Raw genomic sequence first — 21,052 nt, 5'->3', positions numbered from 1 at the left:
CTCAACGACACCTTAGATGAGCTTTTCATCCATGAGAGGATAAATACCTGATACTCCCTACCAGTCAGACAGAACTGAAGAAGCCTTTCGGATGAGAGGTGAAACGTCTTCAAGAATCTTCAAGCAAGTCCAGTTGCTCTCTTTTACCACCCATAGTTACTATGACCTGGATGACTGAGAATATTCACAGAAAAGATAAAAATGGATAATAGCAGATGGAATATATACAAACGGTGAGGTATGTGTGTGTGTGTGTGTGTGTGTATGAGAGGCCTTGTGTGGGTGTGGCCCACACAAGAGAATTAGCTTTGTGTAGCTAACTCCACGTGTGTTTGTGGGGGAGGAGTTGACCACGTGGCTAGGCCTATGGCCTAGCAAAAGAAAGAAGCTAGCATGGAATGCTAACTGAAGTATGTTTGGCCACGTGGTGAGGGCCTAGATTAACCTTGTGTTGCTAAGTAGACAAAGGAATGCTAGCTAGCATGTGTTTGAGGCCGTGTGTAAGGCCTAGTGATCCCTTGAGACATAATTAGCCCTGGAGGCTAATGGAACAAAGAATTAGCCGTAGGCTAATTTCACTAGCTTATAACAATACTGAACCCACTGGAATCTTGATGCGGTCAAGATGTATAATAAGAGAACTAAATATGTTAGTAGGAGTAAAGAGAAGCATGCACAGCCTATCTATTAAAAAATTGAGAGATTAAAACAAAACAATAAATCAATTATTCAACACGCTGCGTGTCTATAGTGGAACAATTAAATGTGAGTTTAAATACACACTATTTCAATAAAAGCAAATTCTTAAGACTAGCTTTAATTATGCCCCAAAATGCCAGTCTTACTTAATATCCCGCTTCTATGCGAGATTATGAAGAGATTTTCGAGACTTTGGAGTTTTTCACCATTGTGAAGCACGTGAGTCACAGGGAAGTACTTGGAGAAGTTGAGTTTCACAGAGGCCCGTGGAGCACGTCTGTGGAAAGCAGAGAATTCTTGATCCGGCGCTTCGTGGCTCATGGGAAGAAAAACTCTGATTAACAATGTGCACAGCGCTTCAATCAGGAGGAATTCTGGTTGCTCCTAATTATAAATTAACTGCTTTGACTGCAGTCCATACGTACTTAATGAATGAAAAACGGTTGTAACTCACTGAGTTTAAAATCGCACGATCTTAGAGTCTACCGTGGCCAAAGGTAAACAAAGAAATCGTGCTAACTCGTGGATCTTGCAAGAAAGAAAGAAAAAGAAAAGACGTCTTTATCTGGTTGGCTCGCAGAGCGAGCCTTCCTCTCTGTGTCCGTGTGGAATCACGGCGCCAAAAGAGGCGGAGCTAGGAGTTCCGGGGTTTCTTATGCCTTCATGTAAGATGTGACGTTGGTGATCCCGCCCCGGCGTGACGCAGGTCAACGCGGAAGTGGGCTGATGGGAAATGTAGTTTCTTAAAGAGACGGGCTGTGTACCTACAAACATTATATTTAAATATCATCAAACAATTAGAATTTTTTTTACATGTGCTTGTTTGTGTTTCTTTGCTGCATTTGCTTTTTCTTTACTGGTAAGTTCTAAACTTTATTCATTCATTAATTTATATTACCACGTGAATGTAGGTCTACTATGTAAACCATTCATTCATTCATTCATTCATTCATATGTGTCTGTCATTGAAACATTTATTTATTTCTGTCCATTAGCATATATGCATTAGAAGCCTAAAAAGAAGAAAACTGAGTCTGTTCCTACAGAGAGCAATGGGACAGAAACTAAATCCAAAAAAAGCAAGAATAAAAAAAATGGAGACCTGTCAACAGAGAGCAGCCCTACCACTCAAAAAAGTGAGATAAAAAAGATAGACATTTATACACATTGTTGACCATGGACTGCACTAATAAGTACATCTGTCATTCTGAAGCATGAAACACTCATATAAACACAAACGCATCCAAACAGATGGTGAAAAACTGAAGAAAAAGAAAACTGAAAAGGAAAAAGAAAAGGAATGCCCACAGAAGGAAAAGGCTGAACCCAAAAAGAAATCCAAAAATGCCCCAAAGAAGAAGAAGAAAAGTAAGATAATAATAATAATAATAATAATAATAATAATAATAATAATACAACCCCAAATCAGAAAAGTTGGGAAAGTATGTAAAATGCAAGTAAAAAAGAAAGCAGTGATTTGTAAATTTACTTTACTTGTATTTCATTGCATCCATTCCTTCATTTCCAGCCTGCAACACATTCCAAAAAAAAGTTGGGACAGGGGCAAATTTAGGGCTAGTAATGGTGATACTGCTGAAAAAGTTAATGCTGGCTAAAACAGAAAGGTGTCAGCATTAACTTTTCAGCAGTTTGTGCTACAGTAGCTCTTCTGTGGGAATGGACCATATGGGCTAGCCTTCGTGCCCCATGCGAATCAATGGGCCTTGGACACCTATGACCCTGTTGCCTGTTCACTGGTTGTCCTTCCTTGGACAACTTTTGGTAGGTACTAACCACTGCATACCGGTAACACCCCACAAGATGTGCCATTTTGGAGATGCTCAGAAACAGTCATCTAGCCATCACAATTTGGCCTTTGTCAAAATCACTCAGATCCTTATGCTTGCCCATTTTTCCTGCTTCCAACACATCCACTTCGATAACTGACTGTTCTCTTGCTACCTAATACAGTGGGGCAAAAAAGTATTTAGTCAGTCACCAATTGTGCAAGTTCTCTCACTTAAAAAGATGAGAGAGGCCTGTAATTTTCATCATAGGTATACCTCAACTATGAGAGACAAAATGAGAAAAAAAATCCAGAAAATCACATTGTCTGATTTTTAAAGAATTTATTTGCAAATTATGGTGGAAAATAAATATTTGGTCAATAACAAAAGTTCATCTCAATACTTTGTTATATACCATTTGTTGGCAATGACAGAGGTCAAACGTTTTCTGTAAGTCTTCACAAGGTTTTCACACACTGTTGCTGGTATTTTGGCCCATTCCTCCATGCAGATCTCCTCTAGAGCAGTGATGTTTTGGGGCTGTCGCTGGGCAACACGGACTTTCAACTCCCTCCAAAGATTTTCTATGGGGTTGAGATCTGGAGAATGGCTAGGCCACTCCAGGACCTTGAAATGCTTCTTACGAAGCCACTCCTTTGTTGCCTGGGTGGTGTGTTTGGGATCATTGTCATGCTGAAAGACCCAGCCACGTTTCATCTTCAATGCCCTTGCTGATGGAAGGAGGTTTTCGCTCAAAATCTCATGATGCATGGCCCCATTCATTCTTTCCTTTACACGGATCAGTTGTCCTGGTCCCTTTGCAGAAAAACAGCCCCAAAGCATGATGTTTCCACCCCCATGCTTCACAGTAGGTATGGTGTTCTTTGGATGCAACTCAGCATTCTTTCTCCTCCAAACACGACAAGTTGAGTTTTTACCAAAAAGTTCTATTTTGGTTTCATCTGACCATATGACATTCTCCCAATCCTCTTCTGGATCATCCAAATGCTCTCTAGCAAACTTCAGACGGGCCTGGACATATACTGGCTTTTAAGCAGGGGGACACATCTGGCACTGCAGGATTTGAGTCCCTGGCGGCATAGTGTGTTACTGATGGTAGCCTTTGTTACTTTGGTCCCAGCTCTCTGCAGGTCATTCACTAGGTCCCCCCGTGTGGTTCTGGGATTTTTGCTCACTGTTCTTGTGATCATTTTGACCCCACGGGGTGAGATATTGCGTGGAGCCCCAGATCGAGGGAGATTATCAGTGGTCTTGTATGTCTTCCATTTTCTAATAATTGCTCCCACAGTTGATTTCTTCACACCAAGCTGCTTACCTATTGCAGATTCAGTCTTCCCAGCCTGGTGCAGGTCTACAATTTTGTTTCTGGTGTCCTTTGACAGCTCTTTGGTCTTGGCCATAGTGGAGTTTGGAGTGTGACTGTTTGAGGTTGTGGACAGGTGTCTTTTATACTGATAACGAGTTCAAACAGGTGCCATTAATACAGGTAACGAGTGGAGGACAGAGGAGCCTCTTAAAGAAGTTACAGGTCTGTGAGAGCCAGAAATCTTGCTTGTTTGTAGGTGACCAAATACTTATTTTACCAAGGAATTTACCAATTAATTCATTAAAAATCCTACAATGTGATTTCCTGGACTCTTTCCCCCCATTCTGTCTCTCATAGTTGAAGTGTACCTATGATGAAAATTACAGGCCTCTCTCATCTTTTTAAGTGGGAGAACTTGCACAATTGGTGGCTGACTAAATACTTTTTTTGCCCCACTGTATATCCCACCCACTGCCAGGTGCCATTGTAATGAGATAATCAATGTTATTCACTTTACCTGTCAGTGATCATAATGATATGGCTGATTGGTGTATATTCACTGTGTCCAGAAGTGTCCTCGGCTTCTTTGTACTCGGAGGCATCTGGGATGGACCATCACACAGTGGAGATGTGTATCGTGGTCAGGTGAACCGGTATTCCAGGCCTTTTTTGAAGAAATGGATGCCATGTGCTCCGGACCATAAATGAAAAGGACCATCCTGACTGTTACCAGCAACAAGTCCAAAAGCCAGGGTCTGTTATGGTATGGGGTTGTGTCTGTGCCCTTGGCAAAGGTAATTTACACTTCTGTGATGCCAGCAGAAAAATACATTGCGAGTTTGAAGCAACATATGCTGCCTTCAAGATGACATATTTTCCAGGGATATTTCAACAAGACAATACAAAACCACATTCTGCACACGTTACAAAGGCATGGCTGTGGAAGAAGAGGGTGCCTGTCCCCTCTGTCCTCAATAGAGAATGAATGGTGAATTTTGAAATGAAAAATGCTACAATGACAATTCTTTGCAGGAAGAATGGGACAAAATAACACCTTAAACATTTCACCACTTGGTGTCTTCAGTCCCTAAACATCTTGTAAGTATTGTGAGAAGGAATGGAAACATTATAAAGTGGTAAATGCTTCACCATCCCAACTTTTTTTGAAATGTGTTGCAAGAATCAAACTTCAAATGTGTTTATTTTGAAAAAAACAAACAAACAATAAACTGCAAGAGGTTAAACATCAAATAATGTGCTGTTGTATTGTTTTGAGTGCAATGCAGGTCAAAGCTTATTTACAAATCATTGTTTTCACTTTTAATTTCAACATACCATCCATCTATCCATCTGTAACCACTTATCCTATGCAGGGTCACAGGCAAGCTGGAGCCTATCCCAGCTGACTATGGGTGAGAGGCGGGGTACACCCTGGACCAGTCACCAGATCATCGCAGGGCTGACACATAGAGAGAGATAACCATTCACACTCACACCTGCAGTCAATTTAGAGCCACCAATTAATGTAACCTGCATGTCTTTGGACTGTGGGGGAAACCAGAGCACCTGGAGGAAACCCACACAGACATGGGGAGAAGATGCAGACTTCACACAGAAAGGCCCCCGTCAGCCACTGGGCTCGAACCCAGAACCTTCTTGCTGTGAGGCGATAGTGCTAGCCATCACACCACTGTGTCGCCCATTTCAACATACCCTTCCAACTTTTTCTGATTTGGGGTTATAATAATAATAATAATAATAATAATAATAATAATAAAGTGATTTTCTTACAAATAAGATGTCATATTCCATTATCTGCTGATGTAACTTTTTTTTAAATGTTGTTTATATGGTTTCTGCTTTTAGAATTAAAAAAATACTGAATTTCTAAGATATGTTTGTTTACTATACTTCAGGTTTGACTGATGATGAAGATAATAGCAATGGTGAAGAAGAAGAAATGGCAACACTTCAGAAGAAGACAAAATCAAAGTCCTCAAAAGATGGTTCAGATGGCAAAGAAAAAGACAAAGACAAGAAATTTAAACCTAAAGGTGAGCTTTATGTTCAGCATACAATATTATTTAGTGTCTCTCAATTTGTATTGACATAAGAGTACTGGGTACAGGGATATGTTAATCAGGTGCATACTTCAAGACAATCTAGGTTTAGCAGTAATAGGATTAAGTTAGCTTTTATTTATTTATTTTTTAATCGACACTCTGAGAGATTTTGTCCACCGTTTTAAGGTAGTGTGCGCATGTTTATCTTTATAACTGCAGAGACATAAGATGTAAGGAGAATTTTCTAATCTACACTTATCTGTTCACCCCACTCCATTTATACAATGAGACAAAATACAGTGGTGCTTGAAAGTTTGTGAACCCTTTAGAATTTTCTACATTTCTGCATAAATATGACCTAAAACATCATCAGATTTTCACACAAGTCCTAAAAGTAGATAAAGAGAACCCAGTTAAACAAATGAGACAAAAATAGTATACTTGTTTATTTATTTATTGAGGAAAATGAGCCAATATTACATATCTGTGACTGGCAAAAGTATGTGAACCATTGCTTTCAGTATCTGGTGTGACCCCCTTGTGCAGCAATAACTGCAACTAAACGTTTCCGGTAACAGTTGATCAGTCCTGCACACCAGCTTGGAGGAATTTTAGCTAATTCCTCCATACAGATCAGCTTCAACTCTAGGATGTTGGTGGGTTTCCTCACATGAACTGCTCGCTTCAGGTCCTTCCACAACATTTCAATTGGATTAAGGTCAGGACTTTGACTTGGCCATTCCAAAATATTAACTTTATCCTTCTTTAACCATTCTTTGGTAGAACAACTTGTATGCTCGATGTCTTGCTGCATGACCCACCTTCTCTTGAGATTCAGTTCATGGACAGATGTCCTGACATTTTCCTTTAGAATTCACTGGTATAATTCAGAATTCATTGTTCCATCAATAATGGCAAGCTGTCCTGGCCCAAATGCAGCAAAACAGGCCCAAACCATGATACTACCACCACCATGTTTCACAGATGGGATAAGGTTCTTATGCTGGAATGCAGTGTTTTTCCTTTCTCCAAACATAACACTTCTCATTTAAACCAAAAAGTTCTATGTTGGTCTCATCCATCCACAAAACATTTTTCCAATAGCCTTCTGATTTGTCCACATGATCTTTAGTAAACTGCAGATGAGCAGCAATGTTCTTTTTGGAGAGCAGTGGCTTTCTCCTTGCAACCCTGCCATGCACACCATTGCTGTTCAGTGTTCTCCTGATAGTGGACTCATGAACATTAACATTAGCCAATGTGAGAGAGGCCTTCAGTTGCTTAGAAGTTACCCTGGGATCCTTTATGACCTCGCTGACTATTACACGCCTTGCTCTTGGAGTGATCTTTTGTTGGCCGACCACTCCTGGGGAAGGTAATAATGGTCTTGAATTTCCTCCATTTGTACACAATCTGTCTGACTGTGGATTGGTGGAGTCCAAACTCTTTAGAGATGGTTTTGCAACCTTTTCCAGCCTGATGAGCATCAACAACACTTTTTCTGAGGTCCTCAAAAATCTCCTTTGTTCGTGCCATGATACACTTCCGCAAACATGTGTTGTGAAGATCAGACTTTGATAGATCCCTGTTCTTTAAATAAAACAGGGTGCCCACTCACAGCTGATTGTCATCCCATTGATTGAAAACACCTGACTCTAATTTCACCTTCAAATTAACTGCTAATCCTCGAGGTTCACATACTTTTGCAACTCACAGATATGTAATATTGGATCATTTTCCTTAGTAAATAAATGACCAAGTATAATATTTTTGTCTCATTTGTTTAAGTGGGTTCTCTTTATCTACTTTTAAGACTTATGTGAAAATCTGATGATGTTTTAGGTCATATTTATGCAGAAATGTAGGAAATTCTAAAGAGTTCACAAACTTTCAAGCACCACTCTAGATGTTTGAAGCATGACAGTGCAATACAACTAAACATTGCAAGGACTGCATGAAGGTAAAATGACTATCTAAAGTCCAAATTGTATGACATTCTCTGAAGGGAACAAGGGCAGTATTTCAAAACTGTGGAAGAAAGAATATAGATAAGTAAATATAACCTCTGTAAGGCTGTCTTGATAGACAAATGAGGTCATTTCAGTCGATGTTATTGTGCAATAAAGTGCTCGTGTCAGAGTGGAAGAGTGAAAAGTCTGACTGCCTGAGGGAAGTTGTTCCAGGGTCTGTCAGTACCTATCCTGATGTTGTGGTGCCTTTTGCCAGATGGCTGAGAGGTAAAGAGAGGTGAAAGGCTGCTGTTGGTGGCGCTACTCATTTGCAGTAATTTCAAGTTAGATTCATCATTTTAAAGAAAGATGTGTGAATGCATAGTTGTGTTTTTTGTCAGTGAACCATCCAATGCCACTTAAAGTACCACAAATGTCCAAACTGCATAGTTTTAGTTAGGAAGGTCTACAGAAATGTGTTGAAATTGTCTGTACAGAAACCAGGTTTCTTATTACCTGATGTGAACATTTAGAGGAAAAAGAAGACAAAGACAATAAGGGAAAGTCTAAGACCAAAAAGAAAGAGACAGCATCTATGTTCCAGATAAATGGAGACAAATCTACCACTAAGGGTAAAAAGAAAGGTAAATAACATATTATTTCAACCTACTGTTTCTTATTATAGATAGTAGTTCTACAATAAAGGACTTACTAATGTAAAATAAATTCTTGAATATTTCTTTTAGCTTCAGATATTTTTATATGAGATTATTTGTATGTGTTTACACATAAAACACGAGTTTATTTTACCTTGTACATATTTTGCTGCCACAAGCTGCCAAATCAGACAGTGAAGAGGTGAGTGAGCCAGAAAGCAAAACCAGCAAGAGCAAGAAAAAGAGCAGTTTGAACCCAGGCTCCATGTTCCAGGCTGGTGGAGAAAAAGATAAAGACAAGGGCAAAAAATCTAAAAAGTCCAAAAGTGAGTAATTAACAAATTAACACATTACTTTATCGCCATCAACCAATAAGAATTTTATGTTTGAGTATGGATGCATTACTTCTTTACTCAGGTCTGGCAAAAGCTGAAGAGAGCAATGACTCAGAATCTGAGGTGACACAAAAGAAGAAAAAGGGAAAAGGCAAAAAGGGGAAAAAGGTAAAGTCAGGTCACTGGCAAGCGGTCAGTCGCTTTTGTTGTCAGAGTGAAAAAATAGCCTCAATGAGGCTGTAGCTCATACTGGCCACTGTTGTTGTGTGTGAGCCTGAAATCTGATTAATCCTGTGGGAGGAGTAGTGATTTTTGTGAAATAGTATATGACCCCCGTGTAGCTGCATCCATGGCAGGTGGCGCCACCTGATGAACAATTCTTGTTGGAATATGTCTTTAGAGTCTTCTGGGTGAGTTTCAGTGAAAACATACTCACAGTTTGCGAACAGTAGTGTTTGGTGTGTCAAGTCACCCAAAATTTTCAAACACCTATAAAATGTTAAATATGACAGGTGGCGGGTGGCACAGTGGTGTAGTGGTTAGCGCTGTCGCCTCACAGCAAGAAGGTCCGGGTTCAAGCCCCGTGGCCGGCGAGGGCCTTTCTGTGTGGAGTTTGCATGTTCTCCCCGTGTCCACGTGGGTTTCCTCCGGGTGCTCCGGTTTCCCCCACAGTCCAAAGACATGCAGGTTAGGTTAACTGGTGACTCTAAATTGACCGTAGGTGTGAATGTGAGTGTGAATGGTTGTCTGTGTCTATGTGTCAGCCCTGTGATGACCTGGCGACTTGTCCAGGGTGTACCCCGCCTTTCGCCCGTAGTCAGCTGGGATAGGCTCCAGCTTGCCTGCGACCCTGTAGAACAGGATAAAGCGGCTAGAGATAATGAGATGAGATGACAGGTGGTGCCACCGTCTTGACAACTTTTATACAGATCAACCTGGGGAACATTTCATATGAGCTTGATCAACATCTGATCACTGCTGTAGGAGGAGCAGCGATTTTCGTGAAATTGCACGTGACCCCCCTGTAGCTCATCCATGGTAGGTGGTGCCACCTGGTGAACAACTCTTGTTGGTATACAGTATGTCTTGAGAGTCTTCTGGGTGAGTTTCAGTGAAAACGTCCCAGCAGTTTACGAAAAGTAATGTTTGATGTGACAAGTCACCCCAAAATTTCAGACGCCCATAAAATCATAAATATGACAGGTGGCACCACCATCTTGACAACTTTTATGCACACCCACCTGGGGAACATTGTCAGTTTGATTGAAATCCGATCAATCCTGCTGGAAGAGTAGCGATTTTTGTAACTTGTGGATGGACGACAACAGACGATGTGTGATCGCATAAGCTCATCCAGCCTGGCCAGATGAGCTAAAAAGTCCTTTTCTAATAATTATTTCATTTTCATTTATAACACATCTTCATGCATATGTTCGAAGCTTGCTGATACTGTTTTTTTTTCTACTGGATACACAGCATTGTGTCTTTAAGAAAAAGAAAAATGCATCCAGACTTGTCATATGATCAGCCAATCTTTTTTTCTTGGTATGCTGCATAGTGAAAGGATGAGAAAAATCCCACTGTCATTCCTTCTAAATAAAAATGAAAATGAGGCCAGTTGCAAGGACATGTGCAGCACTTCACACAACTATGTGCTGAATCTGATGAACCTTGCATATAATTATTTGAGAGATCTGAAACTTTGTCTCTTTCTGGACATTTTTAAAGGAGGAACGAACACCTTCACCAGTCATTGAGTTTGATGACCTGGATGAGTTTGTGCTTCAGCCAGCAGAGCAGGGCATCACAGTGAAATGTAAAGTGACCCGGGACAAAAGAGGAATGGACCGGGGCCTTTATCCCACTTACTACCTTCATCTAGATAATGAAAAAAAGGTCTGCATATACAACTGCACATATAATCAGCACTGCTTATCACCTATGCAATTAGAAATATAACACTCTACAAAACCATACAAGACCTTGGAATATAAGATTCTATCTGAATTTGTTTGGCCAAAATGTCGTAAAGTCATGAATTTTAGTTACATGGTAATATAGGCATATACTGTATACAGTACAAATCAAAAGTTTGGACACACCTACTCATTCATTGGTTTTTCTGTATTTTTTCTCTTTTCTACATTGTAGAACAATACTGAAGACATCAAAACTATGAAATAACATATGGAACATGTATGAAATGATATGGTACTGTAAACAAAAAAGTGTTAATGTTTCATATTTTAGATTCTTCAAAGTTACCAGCGTTTACCTTGATGACGCTTTGCACACTATTGGCATTATCTTAACCAGCTTCATGAGGTAGTCACCTGGAATGGTTTTCAATTAACAGGTGTGTCTCGTCAAAATTAGTGCAATTTCTTGCCTTCTTAATGTATTTGAGATCAAACAGTAAATAGTAAATAATATAAATACAGTAAATAGCTCTATTCCACACCTGTAGTAATCCATATTATGTCAACAACCGCTCAACTAAGTAAAGAGAAATGACAGTCCATCATTACTTTAAGACATGAAGTGAGTTTTAATAGATAAAGAACAACATTGAATTAGAAGGTGTGTCCAAACTTTTGACTGGTACTGTATATAACATGTTTGACACCAAAATATTGTTTAAAAGTGTAACAAAATTTAAAGTTGTATCTTTTATTTCATCTTAATATATCACTAAAAGTCAGAGCCTTATAGCTGCAATATCTAGAATTCTTGATGAATTTCTTTAAAATATTAACATTACTGTTTAGATCTGAGCTTCTTAAACAATACATTGCAGCTGGAAAGGTCTTGAAAGCTAAAAATCAGATTATATTCAAAGCAGGTCTTTTTGCTGGCGGGGCGAAAACGCAAAAAGAGCACAACCTCCAATTACTTGATCTCAGTTGACCCTACTGACCTCTCTAGAGGCGGTGAAAACTACATAGGGAAAGTAAGGTAAGTTACATACATTTACTCAGTGTCTGCAGATTTGACCATTTGCTAATGACTTCAGTTGAATGTCTGTCATTTCAGGTCCAATCTGATGGGCACTAAATTCACAGTATTTGATAATGCACTTCATCCTGACCGAGCACTTCCTGACATGTCAAATGCAAGGCAGGAACTGGCAGCCATTATTTATGTAAGCTCACCTACAACCCCGATTCCAAAAAAGTTGGGACAAAGTACAAATTGTAAATAAAAATGGAATGCAATAATTTACAAATCTCAAAAACTGATATTGTATTCACAATAGAACTTTTGCCGCTTTTCCACTACCAACGCGGCTGAGTCGGGCTGAGCCGTGCCGTGCTGAGTTGGGCTGAGTCGAGCTGAGCGGGGCTGTTGGAGTTGCATTTCGACTACAACCGCGCTGAACCGTGCTGGCTGGAAGTGGGTGGACACATTGGGTGGAGTTAGCGAAAGTGGGTGGACGTCATGTGATGTCGTTAAGCAGCGCAAACAGTGACATCAGTGAGCTTTTAAGCGGTAGTCTCACGACCCGAATAGTAAACAATAAACATGGAGGACATGGAGTCGTTAGTGTTGCTGGTCTTGGTTCTGTGACTTGTTGTCACCGACAACGCCAACAGATACTGGCAAGAGCGTATAGATGAGGCGAGGCGCATAAGGCTCCAGAAATTCTCGTAATTCGTAATTATTATTCTTCCGGGTTTACGGTGTTTACAGATCCCAGCGTGCTCACGGGGCATGTGTGGGCATGTGAGGACACTCCTCCTCACCAATCAGTGCACAGGGGAGTGTCTGCTCACGCCCCCAGCCTCACTCGGCTCGCTTTGGCTCGCTTCAGCCCCACTCCAAAACGGTGCGAGTTTTAGGGGCTAAGCAGGGCTGAAGCGAGCCGAGTCGTGCTGTTCTTTGGTAGTCGAAACGCGAGCCGTGTCGGGCTGAAGCGAGCTGAAGTGAGCTGAAAAAGGGTAGTGGAAAAGGGCCAATAGACAACATATCAAATGTCGAAAGTGAGACATTTTGAAATGTCATGCCAAATTTTGGCTCATTTGAAATTTCATGACAGCAACACATCTCAAAAAAGTTGGGACAGGGGCAATAAGAGGCTGGAAAAGGTAAAGGTACAAAAAAGAAACAGCTGGAGGACCAAATTGCAACTCATTAGGTCAATTGGCAATAGGTCATTAACATGACTGGGTATAAAAAGAGCATCTTGGAGTGGCAGCGGCTCTCAGAAGTAAAGATGGGAAGAAGATCACCAATTCCCCTAATTCTGCGCCGACAAATAGTGGAGCAATATCAGAAAGGAGTTCAACCGTGTAAAATTGCAAAGAGTTTGAACATATCATCATCTACAGTGCATAATATCATCAAAAGATTCAGAGAATCTGGAAGAATCTCTGTGCGTAAGGGTCAAGGCCGGAAAACCATACTGGGTGCCCATGATCTTCGGGCCCTTAGACGGCACTGCATCACATACAGGCATGCTTCTGTATTGGAAATCACAAAATGGGCTCAGGAATATTTCCAGAGAACATTATCTGTGAATACAATTCACCGTGCCATCCATCATTGCCAGCTAAAACTCTATAGTTCAAAGAAGAAGCCATATCTAAACATGATCCAGAAGTGCAGACGTCTTTCTGGGCCAAGGCTCAATTAAAATGGACTGTGGCAAAGTGGAAAACTGTTCTGTGGTCAGACGAATCAAAATTTGAAGTTCTTTATGGAAATCAGGGACGCCGTGTCATTCGGACTAAAGAGGAGAAGGACGACCCAAGTTGTTATCAGCGCTCAGTTCAGAAGCCTGCATCTCTGATGGTATGGAGTTGCATTAGTGCATGTGGCATGGGCAGCTTACACATCTGGAAAGACACCATCAATGCTGAAATATATCCAGGTTCTAGAGCAACATATGCTCCCATCCAGACAACGTCTCTTTCGGAAAAGACCTTGCATTTTCCAACATGACAATGCCAAACCACATACTGCATCAATTACAGCATCATGGCTGCGTCGAAGAAGGGTCCGGGTACTGAACTGGCCAGCCTGCAGTCCAGATCTTTCACCCATAGAAAACATTTGGCGCATCATAAAACAGAAGATACGACAAAAAAGACCTAAGACAGTTGAGCAACTAGAATCCTACATTAGACAAGAATGGGTTAACATTCCTATCCCTAAACTTGAGCAACTTGTCTCCTCAGTCCCCAGATGTTTACAGACTGTTGTAAAGAGAAAAGGGGATGTCTCACAGTGGTAAACATGGCCTTGTCCCAACTTTTTTTGAGGTGTTCTTGTCATGAAATTTAAAATCACCTAATTTTTCTCTTTAAATGATAAATTTTTTCAGTTTAAACATTTGATATGTCATCTATGTTCTATTCTGAATAAAATATGGAATTTTGAAACTTCCACATCATTGCATTCCGTTTTTATTTACAATTTGTACTTTGTCCCAACTTTTTTGGAATCAGGGTTGTATTTACTTCTATGACTATTAGAGACCTGATCAAATGTTATTCGAAATAATCGTAATTTGGAGATTGGACATACTGTATAATGCTATTACGTGATGAGATCTTCCTCCTGGCTGTCTTCCAGGAGACCAATGTGCTGGGAATGAAGGGTCCAAGGCGGATGACTGTCATTATCCCTGGCATGGACAAGAATGGAGAACGAGTACCCATACGGCCACGCAGTGTAAGCAAAAAGCAAACAAACAAACAAAAACAAGCAAAAAAACCTCCTAGTAAGTCTGACATATAATACATTTGTTATACCCGGGGTTGGGGCTCGTATGCGAGCGCTTGGTGGCTGGGCCTTTGCCCACAGGGCCTGGCCGGGCTCAGCCTGAAGCAGTGATGTGGGCCCGACCTCCTGTGGGTTCACCACCCACAGAGGTAGCCATAGGGGGCTGGTGCAGTGTGGATTAGGCGGCAGTCAAAGGCAGGGGCCTCAACGACCTGATCCCCGAACACAGCGGCTAGCTGTTGGGACATGGAATGTCACTTCGCTAGGGGGGAAAGAACCTGAGCTTGTGCGGGAGGTTGAGCGGTACCGGCTAGAGATAGTCGGGCTCACCTCCATGCACAGCTTGGGCTCCGGAACCCAGCTCCTCGAGCGGGGCTGGACTCTCCACTTCTCTGGAGTCGCCCATGGTGAGCGGCGGCGGGCTGGTGTGGGCTTGCTAATAGCTCCCCAGCTCAGCCGCCATGTGTTGGAGTTTACCCCAGTGAACGAGAGGGTCGCCTCTCTGCGCCTTCGGGTCGGGGAGAGAGCTTGTTGTTTGTGCCTACGGGCCGAATAGCAGTATAGAGTATCCGGCTTTCTTGGAGTCCCTGGGAGAGGTACTGAGAGGTGCTCAGACTGGGGACTCCATTGTTCTACTTGGGGACTTCAACACTCACGTGGGCGACAACAGTGACACCTGGAGGGGCGTGATTGGGAGGAATGGCCTCCCCGATCTGAACCCGAGTGGTGTTTTGTTATTGGACTTCTGTGCTAGTCACGGTTTGTCTATAACGAACACCATGTTCGAGCATAGGGGTGTCCATAAGTGCACATGGCACCAGGACACCTTAGGTCGGAGGTCGATGATCCACTTTGTTGTCGTTTCATCTGATCTCCGGCCCTATGTCTTGGATACTCGGGTGAAGAGGGGGGCTGAGCTGTCAACTGATCACCACCTGGTGGGGAGTTGGATCCGCTGGCGGAGGAGGAAGCCAGACAGACCTGGCAAGCCCAAACGTATGGTGAGGGTCTGCTGGAAACGTTTGGCCAAGCACTCTGTCAGGGAGGTCTTTAACTCCCACCTCCGGGAGAGCTTCTCCCAGCTTCCGAGGGAGGCAGGGGACATTGAGTCTGAGTGGACCATGTTCTCTACCTCCATTGTAGATGCAGCTGTTCAGAGCTGTGGCCGCAAGGTCTCCAGTGCCTGTCATGGCGGGAATGCCCGAACCCGGTGGTGGACACCGGAAGTAAGGGACACTGTCAAGCTGAAGAAGGAGTCCTATCGGGCCATGTTGGCCTCCGGGACTCCGGAGGCAGCTGATGGGTATTGGCAGGCCAGACGTGCTGCAGCTCAGGCAGTTGCGGAGGCAAAAACTTGGAACTGGGAGGAGTTCGGTGAGTCCATGGAGGAGGACTATCGGTCGGCCTTGAAGAAATTCTGGCAAACCGTCTGGCACCTCAGGAGGGGGAAGCAGTACTCTGCCAACACTGTTTACAGTGCGGGTGGGGAGCTGTTGACCTCGACTGGGGACATTGTCGGGTGGTGGAAGGAATACTTCGAGGATCTCCTCAATCCCACGATCACGTCTTCCATTGCGGAAGCAGAGGTTGATGACTCAGAGGTGGACTCGTCCATTACCCAAGCCGAAGTCACTGAGGTGGTTTTCAAGCTCCTCGGTGGCAAGGCACTGGGGGTGGATGAGATCCGCCCCGAGTATCTCAAGTCTCTGGATGTTGTGGGGCTGTCTTGGCTGACATGCCTCTGCAGCATCGCGTGGCGGTCGGGGACAGTGCCTCTGGAGTGGTAGACTGGGGTGGTGGTCCCTCTTTTTAAGAAAGGGGACTGGAGAGTGTGCTCCAATTATAGGGGAATCACACTTCTCAGCCTTCCCGGGAAGGTTTACTCCAGGGTACTGGAGAGGAGAATTCGGCCAGTAGTCGAACCTCGGATCCAGGAGGAACAATGCGGTTTTCGTCCTGGTCGTGGAACACTGGACCAGCTCTATACCCTTCATAGGGTGCTTGAGGGTTCATGGGAGTTTGCCCAACCAGTCCACATGTGCTTTGTGGATCTGGAGAAGGCATTCGACTGTGTCCCTCATGGTATTCTGTGGGGGGTGCTTTGGGAGTATGGGGCTCGGGGCTCTTTGCTAAGGGCTGTCCAGTCCCTATACGAACGGAGCAGGAGTCTGCTTCACATTGCCAGCAGTAAGTCAGACCTGTTCCCAGTGCATGTTGGACTCCGGCAGGGCTGCCCTTTGTCACCGGTTCTGTTCATAATTTTTATGGACAGAATTTCTAGGCACAGCCAGGGGCCGGAATGAATGCTGTTTGGGAACCACAGGATTTCATCTCTGCTTTTTGCGGATGATGTTGTCCTGTTGGCTTCTTCAAACCAGGACCTTCAGCATGCACTGGGGCGGTTTGCAGTCGAGTTTGAAGCGGCTGGGATGAGAATCAGCACCTCCAAGTCCGAGGCCATGGTTCTCAACTGGAGAAGGGTGGCTTGCCCTCTCCAGGTTGGTGGAGAAGTCCTGCCTCAAGTGGAGGAGTTTAAGTATCTCGGGATCTCGTTCACGAGTGAGGGAAGGATAGAGCATGAGATCGACAGGCGGATCGGTGCAGCCTCTGTAGTGGTGCGGTCGCTTTACCGGTCCGTCGTGGTGAAGAAGGAGCTGAGCCAAAAGGCGAAGCTCTTGATTTACCAGTCGATCTACGTTCCGACTCTCACCTATGGTCATGAGCTTTGGGTAATGACCGAAAGAACAAGATCGTGGATACAAGTGGCAGAAATGAGTTTCCTTCGCAGGGTGGCTGGGCGCTCCCTTAGAGATAGGGTGAGAAGCACAGTCACTCGGGAGGAGCTTGGAGTAGAGCTGCTGCTCCCCCACATCAAGAGGAATCAACTGAGGTGGCTCTTGCATCTCTTTTGGATGCCTCCTGGATGCCTCCCTGGGGAGGTGTTCCAGGCATGTCCCCCCGGGAGAAGTCCCCAGGGAAGACCCAGGACACGCTGGAGGGACTATGTCTCTCGGCTGGCCTGGGAACGCCTCGGTGTTCTTCCCAAGGAGCTGGCCGAGGTGTCCGGGGAAAGGAAAGTTTGGGCTTCCATGCTCAGACTGCTGCCTCCATGACCTGGCCCCGGATAAAGCGGATGAAGACGAGACGAGACATTTGCTATAGTTTGTTTTCTTTTGCTCCATTATCTGTTACTTATACAATATAACTAAAAGCAAAATCCTGAACATCACATTATGTAACTAACAATGCAGAATTTTACCAGGCACATTGATTCATTAAAATAATATTTTAGCTTTCCATTAATAAAACTTTTTATTTAATCTAAATATAACACATTTATGTTAACCTGAGCTTTTACATCTCACACTTTACAGGAAAATGATGGCCTTCTGATTCGACACCAGAATAGGAACATGGAGAATTTGATAGAACTTCGCAACAAGACACCCGTGTGGAATGAGGAGACGTCGTCTCATGTGCTCAATTTTAATGGCAGAGTTACACAAGCCTCTGTTAAAAACTTCCAGATTGTTCACAACAAAGACCGTAAGCAAAACTCATAGCTTCCTTCCATGTATAGGTGCTAAGCCATAACAACATTAGCTCTCATGACCTAGACAATTATTTGATCAAACATATTGCAAATTGCAACTATGATCGATGTCCTAATAAATTGCATCACATTGTGTATCTTTAGGAATCATCTCATCTCATTATCTCTAGCTGTTTTATCCTGTTCTACAGGGTCGCAGGCAAGCTGGAGCCTATCCCAGCTGACTACGGGCGAAAGGCGGGGTACACCCTGGACAAGTCGCCAGGTCATCACAGGGCTGACACTTATAGACACAGACAACCATTCACACTCACATTCACACCTACGGTCAATTTAGAGCCACCAGTTTACCTAACCTGCATGTCTTTGGACTGTGGGGGAAACCAGAGCACCCGGAGGAAACCCACGTGGACACGGGGAGAACATGCAAACTCCGCACAGAAAGGCCCTCGTTGGCCACGGGGCTTGAACCTGGACCTTCTTGCTGTGAGGCGACAGTGCTGACCACTACACCACCGTGCTGCCCTTTAGGAATCATGGACTATTTAAATAATACTGGCTGGTGTTGAATGGTATATCAGATATATTCCATTAAGCTAGCATGATATTGTATGAGTTGAAGACGAGTTCAGTATCATACTAGCTGAATGGAATACATCTGATATACCACAAAAAAATCCAGCCAATATTATTATTATTATTATTATTATTATTATTATTATTATACATGCATATTCGATGGAACAATTATAGATTTTACAAAAAGTTAAGAACGGGGGGGGGGCTTACCAATATCCAGTGCTCATTGGTAAAGAGAAAACTTTCTCATTGAATATTCACATCAGCTCTGACTTGTGACATCATGTTGTCTTGACAGCCATGCAATATCATAAACCATATTCAACGCTTATTCTCCACTCGGTAGAGTGACGTAATACGTGTAGGATAAGCGATATGCTAAAAATATTGCATGCCATCAAACCAAATGAATGAAATCCACTAGAAGAGAATAAAATACATGTTTTTATTCCATCGAAAAAGTGTCTTGTATGTATCATAATTAACAATTATTCCATGAAATCGAGTCGTACATGAAAGGTGTAGAAAGTGCCCTCTTGCTGTTGTGCCGAGGTATAGAATAGCTTTCGATGTTTATTAAATTCTTCCTTGGATGTTTCATTTATGTAATTTTCAAACTTCTTTGAACTTTTGAACCAGTCTAAAAAACTTCAACACATTTCATTGCTTAAAAATGAAGAATGTAAACAAACTGGTAAGATGACAGTAGCAATTTGTGAAAAATGCTATAATAATAATAATAATAATTATTATTATTATTATTATTATTATTATTATTATTATTATTATCATTATTATTATTATTATTCTGTGATGACCTGGCGACTTGTCCAGGGTGTACCCCGCCTTTTGCCTGTAGTCAGCTGGGATAGGCTCCAGCTTGCCTGCGACCCTGTAGAACAGGATAAAGCGGCTAGAGATAATGAGATGAGATGAGATGTTCTTCCCATCAAATACTTTCAGTCCATATTTTGTTGCTTTTTTTGTATTTTGGGGGGTTTTGTTTTCAAGAAGGGTTTTTATTTCGTCCTTGGATGGTTCAGCAAAATGCTCTGCCATTTTGTTTTTCTCTACTCACGGTATATGAGCTGATAGCCTAGTAGAAGAGTAACCAATCAGTGTGCGTGATTGCTCATATCCAGTGAATGTGGATATAATAATTACGTATATTGCCCTTCTAGCCCATGTCATGAGTTAGCTGTATGCTGGCAATGAATACAATATGTAATGTAATATGGTTAAATATCACAGCAAGTGTATGTCATGTGATTGCAGAGGACTACATAGTGATGCAGTTTGGGAGAGTTGCAGATGATGCCTTCACCCTGGACTATAACTATCCTCTGTGTGCAGTGCAGGCCTTTGCTATTGCCCTGTCTAGCTTTGATGGCAAAATTGCCTGTGAGTGACAGATTCAACCAACAGAAGCTTCTGCTCTGCTTCTATATGTCTCTGAAAAACTGCTGCAAATTGCAAATATGAAAGTCATTAGTCTCGGAACTACATGAGAATAATGATGAAAAGTATGCAGTTCAGATCTACTATGCTCAAATAATGAAGTCTCTTAGCAACTTTCAGGTGGCACACATTCTGAAGGCTGTTTTCAAGAAATGAAGGTTTTGACAGAAAAGCAAGTGCAGGGTTTTTTTTCTGTTAAATTTGAATGATAATTGTCACAGGTTAGAGAAATACTAACCCCATTTCCAGAAAAGTTGGGATATTTTCCAAAATACAATGAAAACAAAAATCTGTGATTTGTTAATTCATGTGAACCTTTATTTAACTGACGAAAGTACAAAGAAAAGATTTTCAACAGTTTTATTCACCAACTTAATTGTATTTTGTAAATATAAATTAAGTTAGAATTTGATGTTTGTAACACACTCAAAACAAGTTGGGACAAAGACAAAATAAGACTGAAAACTTTATAGGATATTCAAATAATTCAAGTAACTCTTTTGGAAGGTTCCACAATAAGCAGGTTCATTGGTAACATGATTGGAGGAGCCTACACCAAAGGCTCAGTCTTTGCAAGCAAGAATGGGTCGTGGCTCACTCCATTCTCAGTGTGTAAAGGGCAAGGTCAGAAACCACTGTTGAATGTGCGTGACCTTTGAGCCCTCAGGTGGCACTGCCTGAGAAACTGTCATGCTAATGTGACAAATATAACAACATGGGCTTGGGAATACTTCAGAAAACCATTGTCACTTAACACAGTCTGCCAATGCATCCAGAAATGCAACAGGACTCTGTATTATGCAAGGAGGAAGCCATTCATCATTTCGATGCAGAAACGCCACTGATTTCTCTGGGCCTGAATTCCTCTCAGATGGACTGAAAGACAGTGGAAATGTGTGCTGTGGTCAGATGAGTCCACATT

General features: G+C 42.4%; 1 protein-coding gene across 1 annotated transcript; it reads left to right on the top strand.

Moving 5' to 3' along the window:
* The first annotated feature begins 5,821 nt into the window (after positions 1-5,821).
* LOC132884398 (tubby-related protein 1-like) lies at positions 5,822-20,081 on the top strand. The gene is made up of 10 exons (XM_060918238.1): positions 5,822-5,867; positions 8,359-8,469; positions 8,661-8,807; positions 8,899-8,984; positions 10,545-10,712; positions 11,659-11,771; positions 11,850-11,958; positions 14,391-14,489; positions 17,915-18,086; positions 19,948-20,081. Exons 2-10 carry the CDS (start codon positions 8,421-8,423, stop codon positions 20,079-20,081), a joined length of 1,077 nt encoding a protein of 358 aa, XP_060774221.1. The 5' UTR covers positions 5,822-5,867; positions 8,359-8,420.
* The last annotated feature ends 971 nt before the right edge of the window (positions 20,082-21,052 follow it).

Source organism: Neoarius graeffei, chromosome 4 (genome assembly GCF_027579695.1).
Source record: "Neoarius graeffei isolate fNeoGra1 chromosome 4, fNeoGra1.pri, whole genome shotgun sequence".
Taxonomy (NCBI): domain Eukaryota; kingdom Metazoa; phylum Chordata; class Actinopteri; order Siluriformes; family Ariidae; genus Neoarius; species Neoarius graeffei.
The sequence above is the reverse complement of the archived record's forward strand: the minus strand, read 5'-3'. Positions and strand labels throughout refer to the sequence as shown.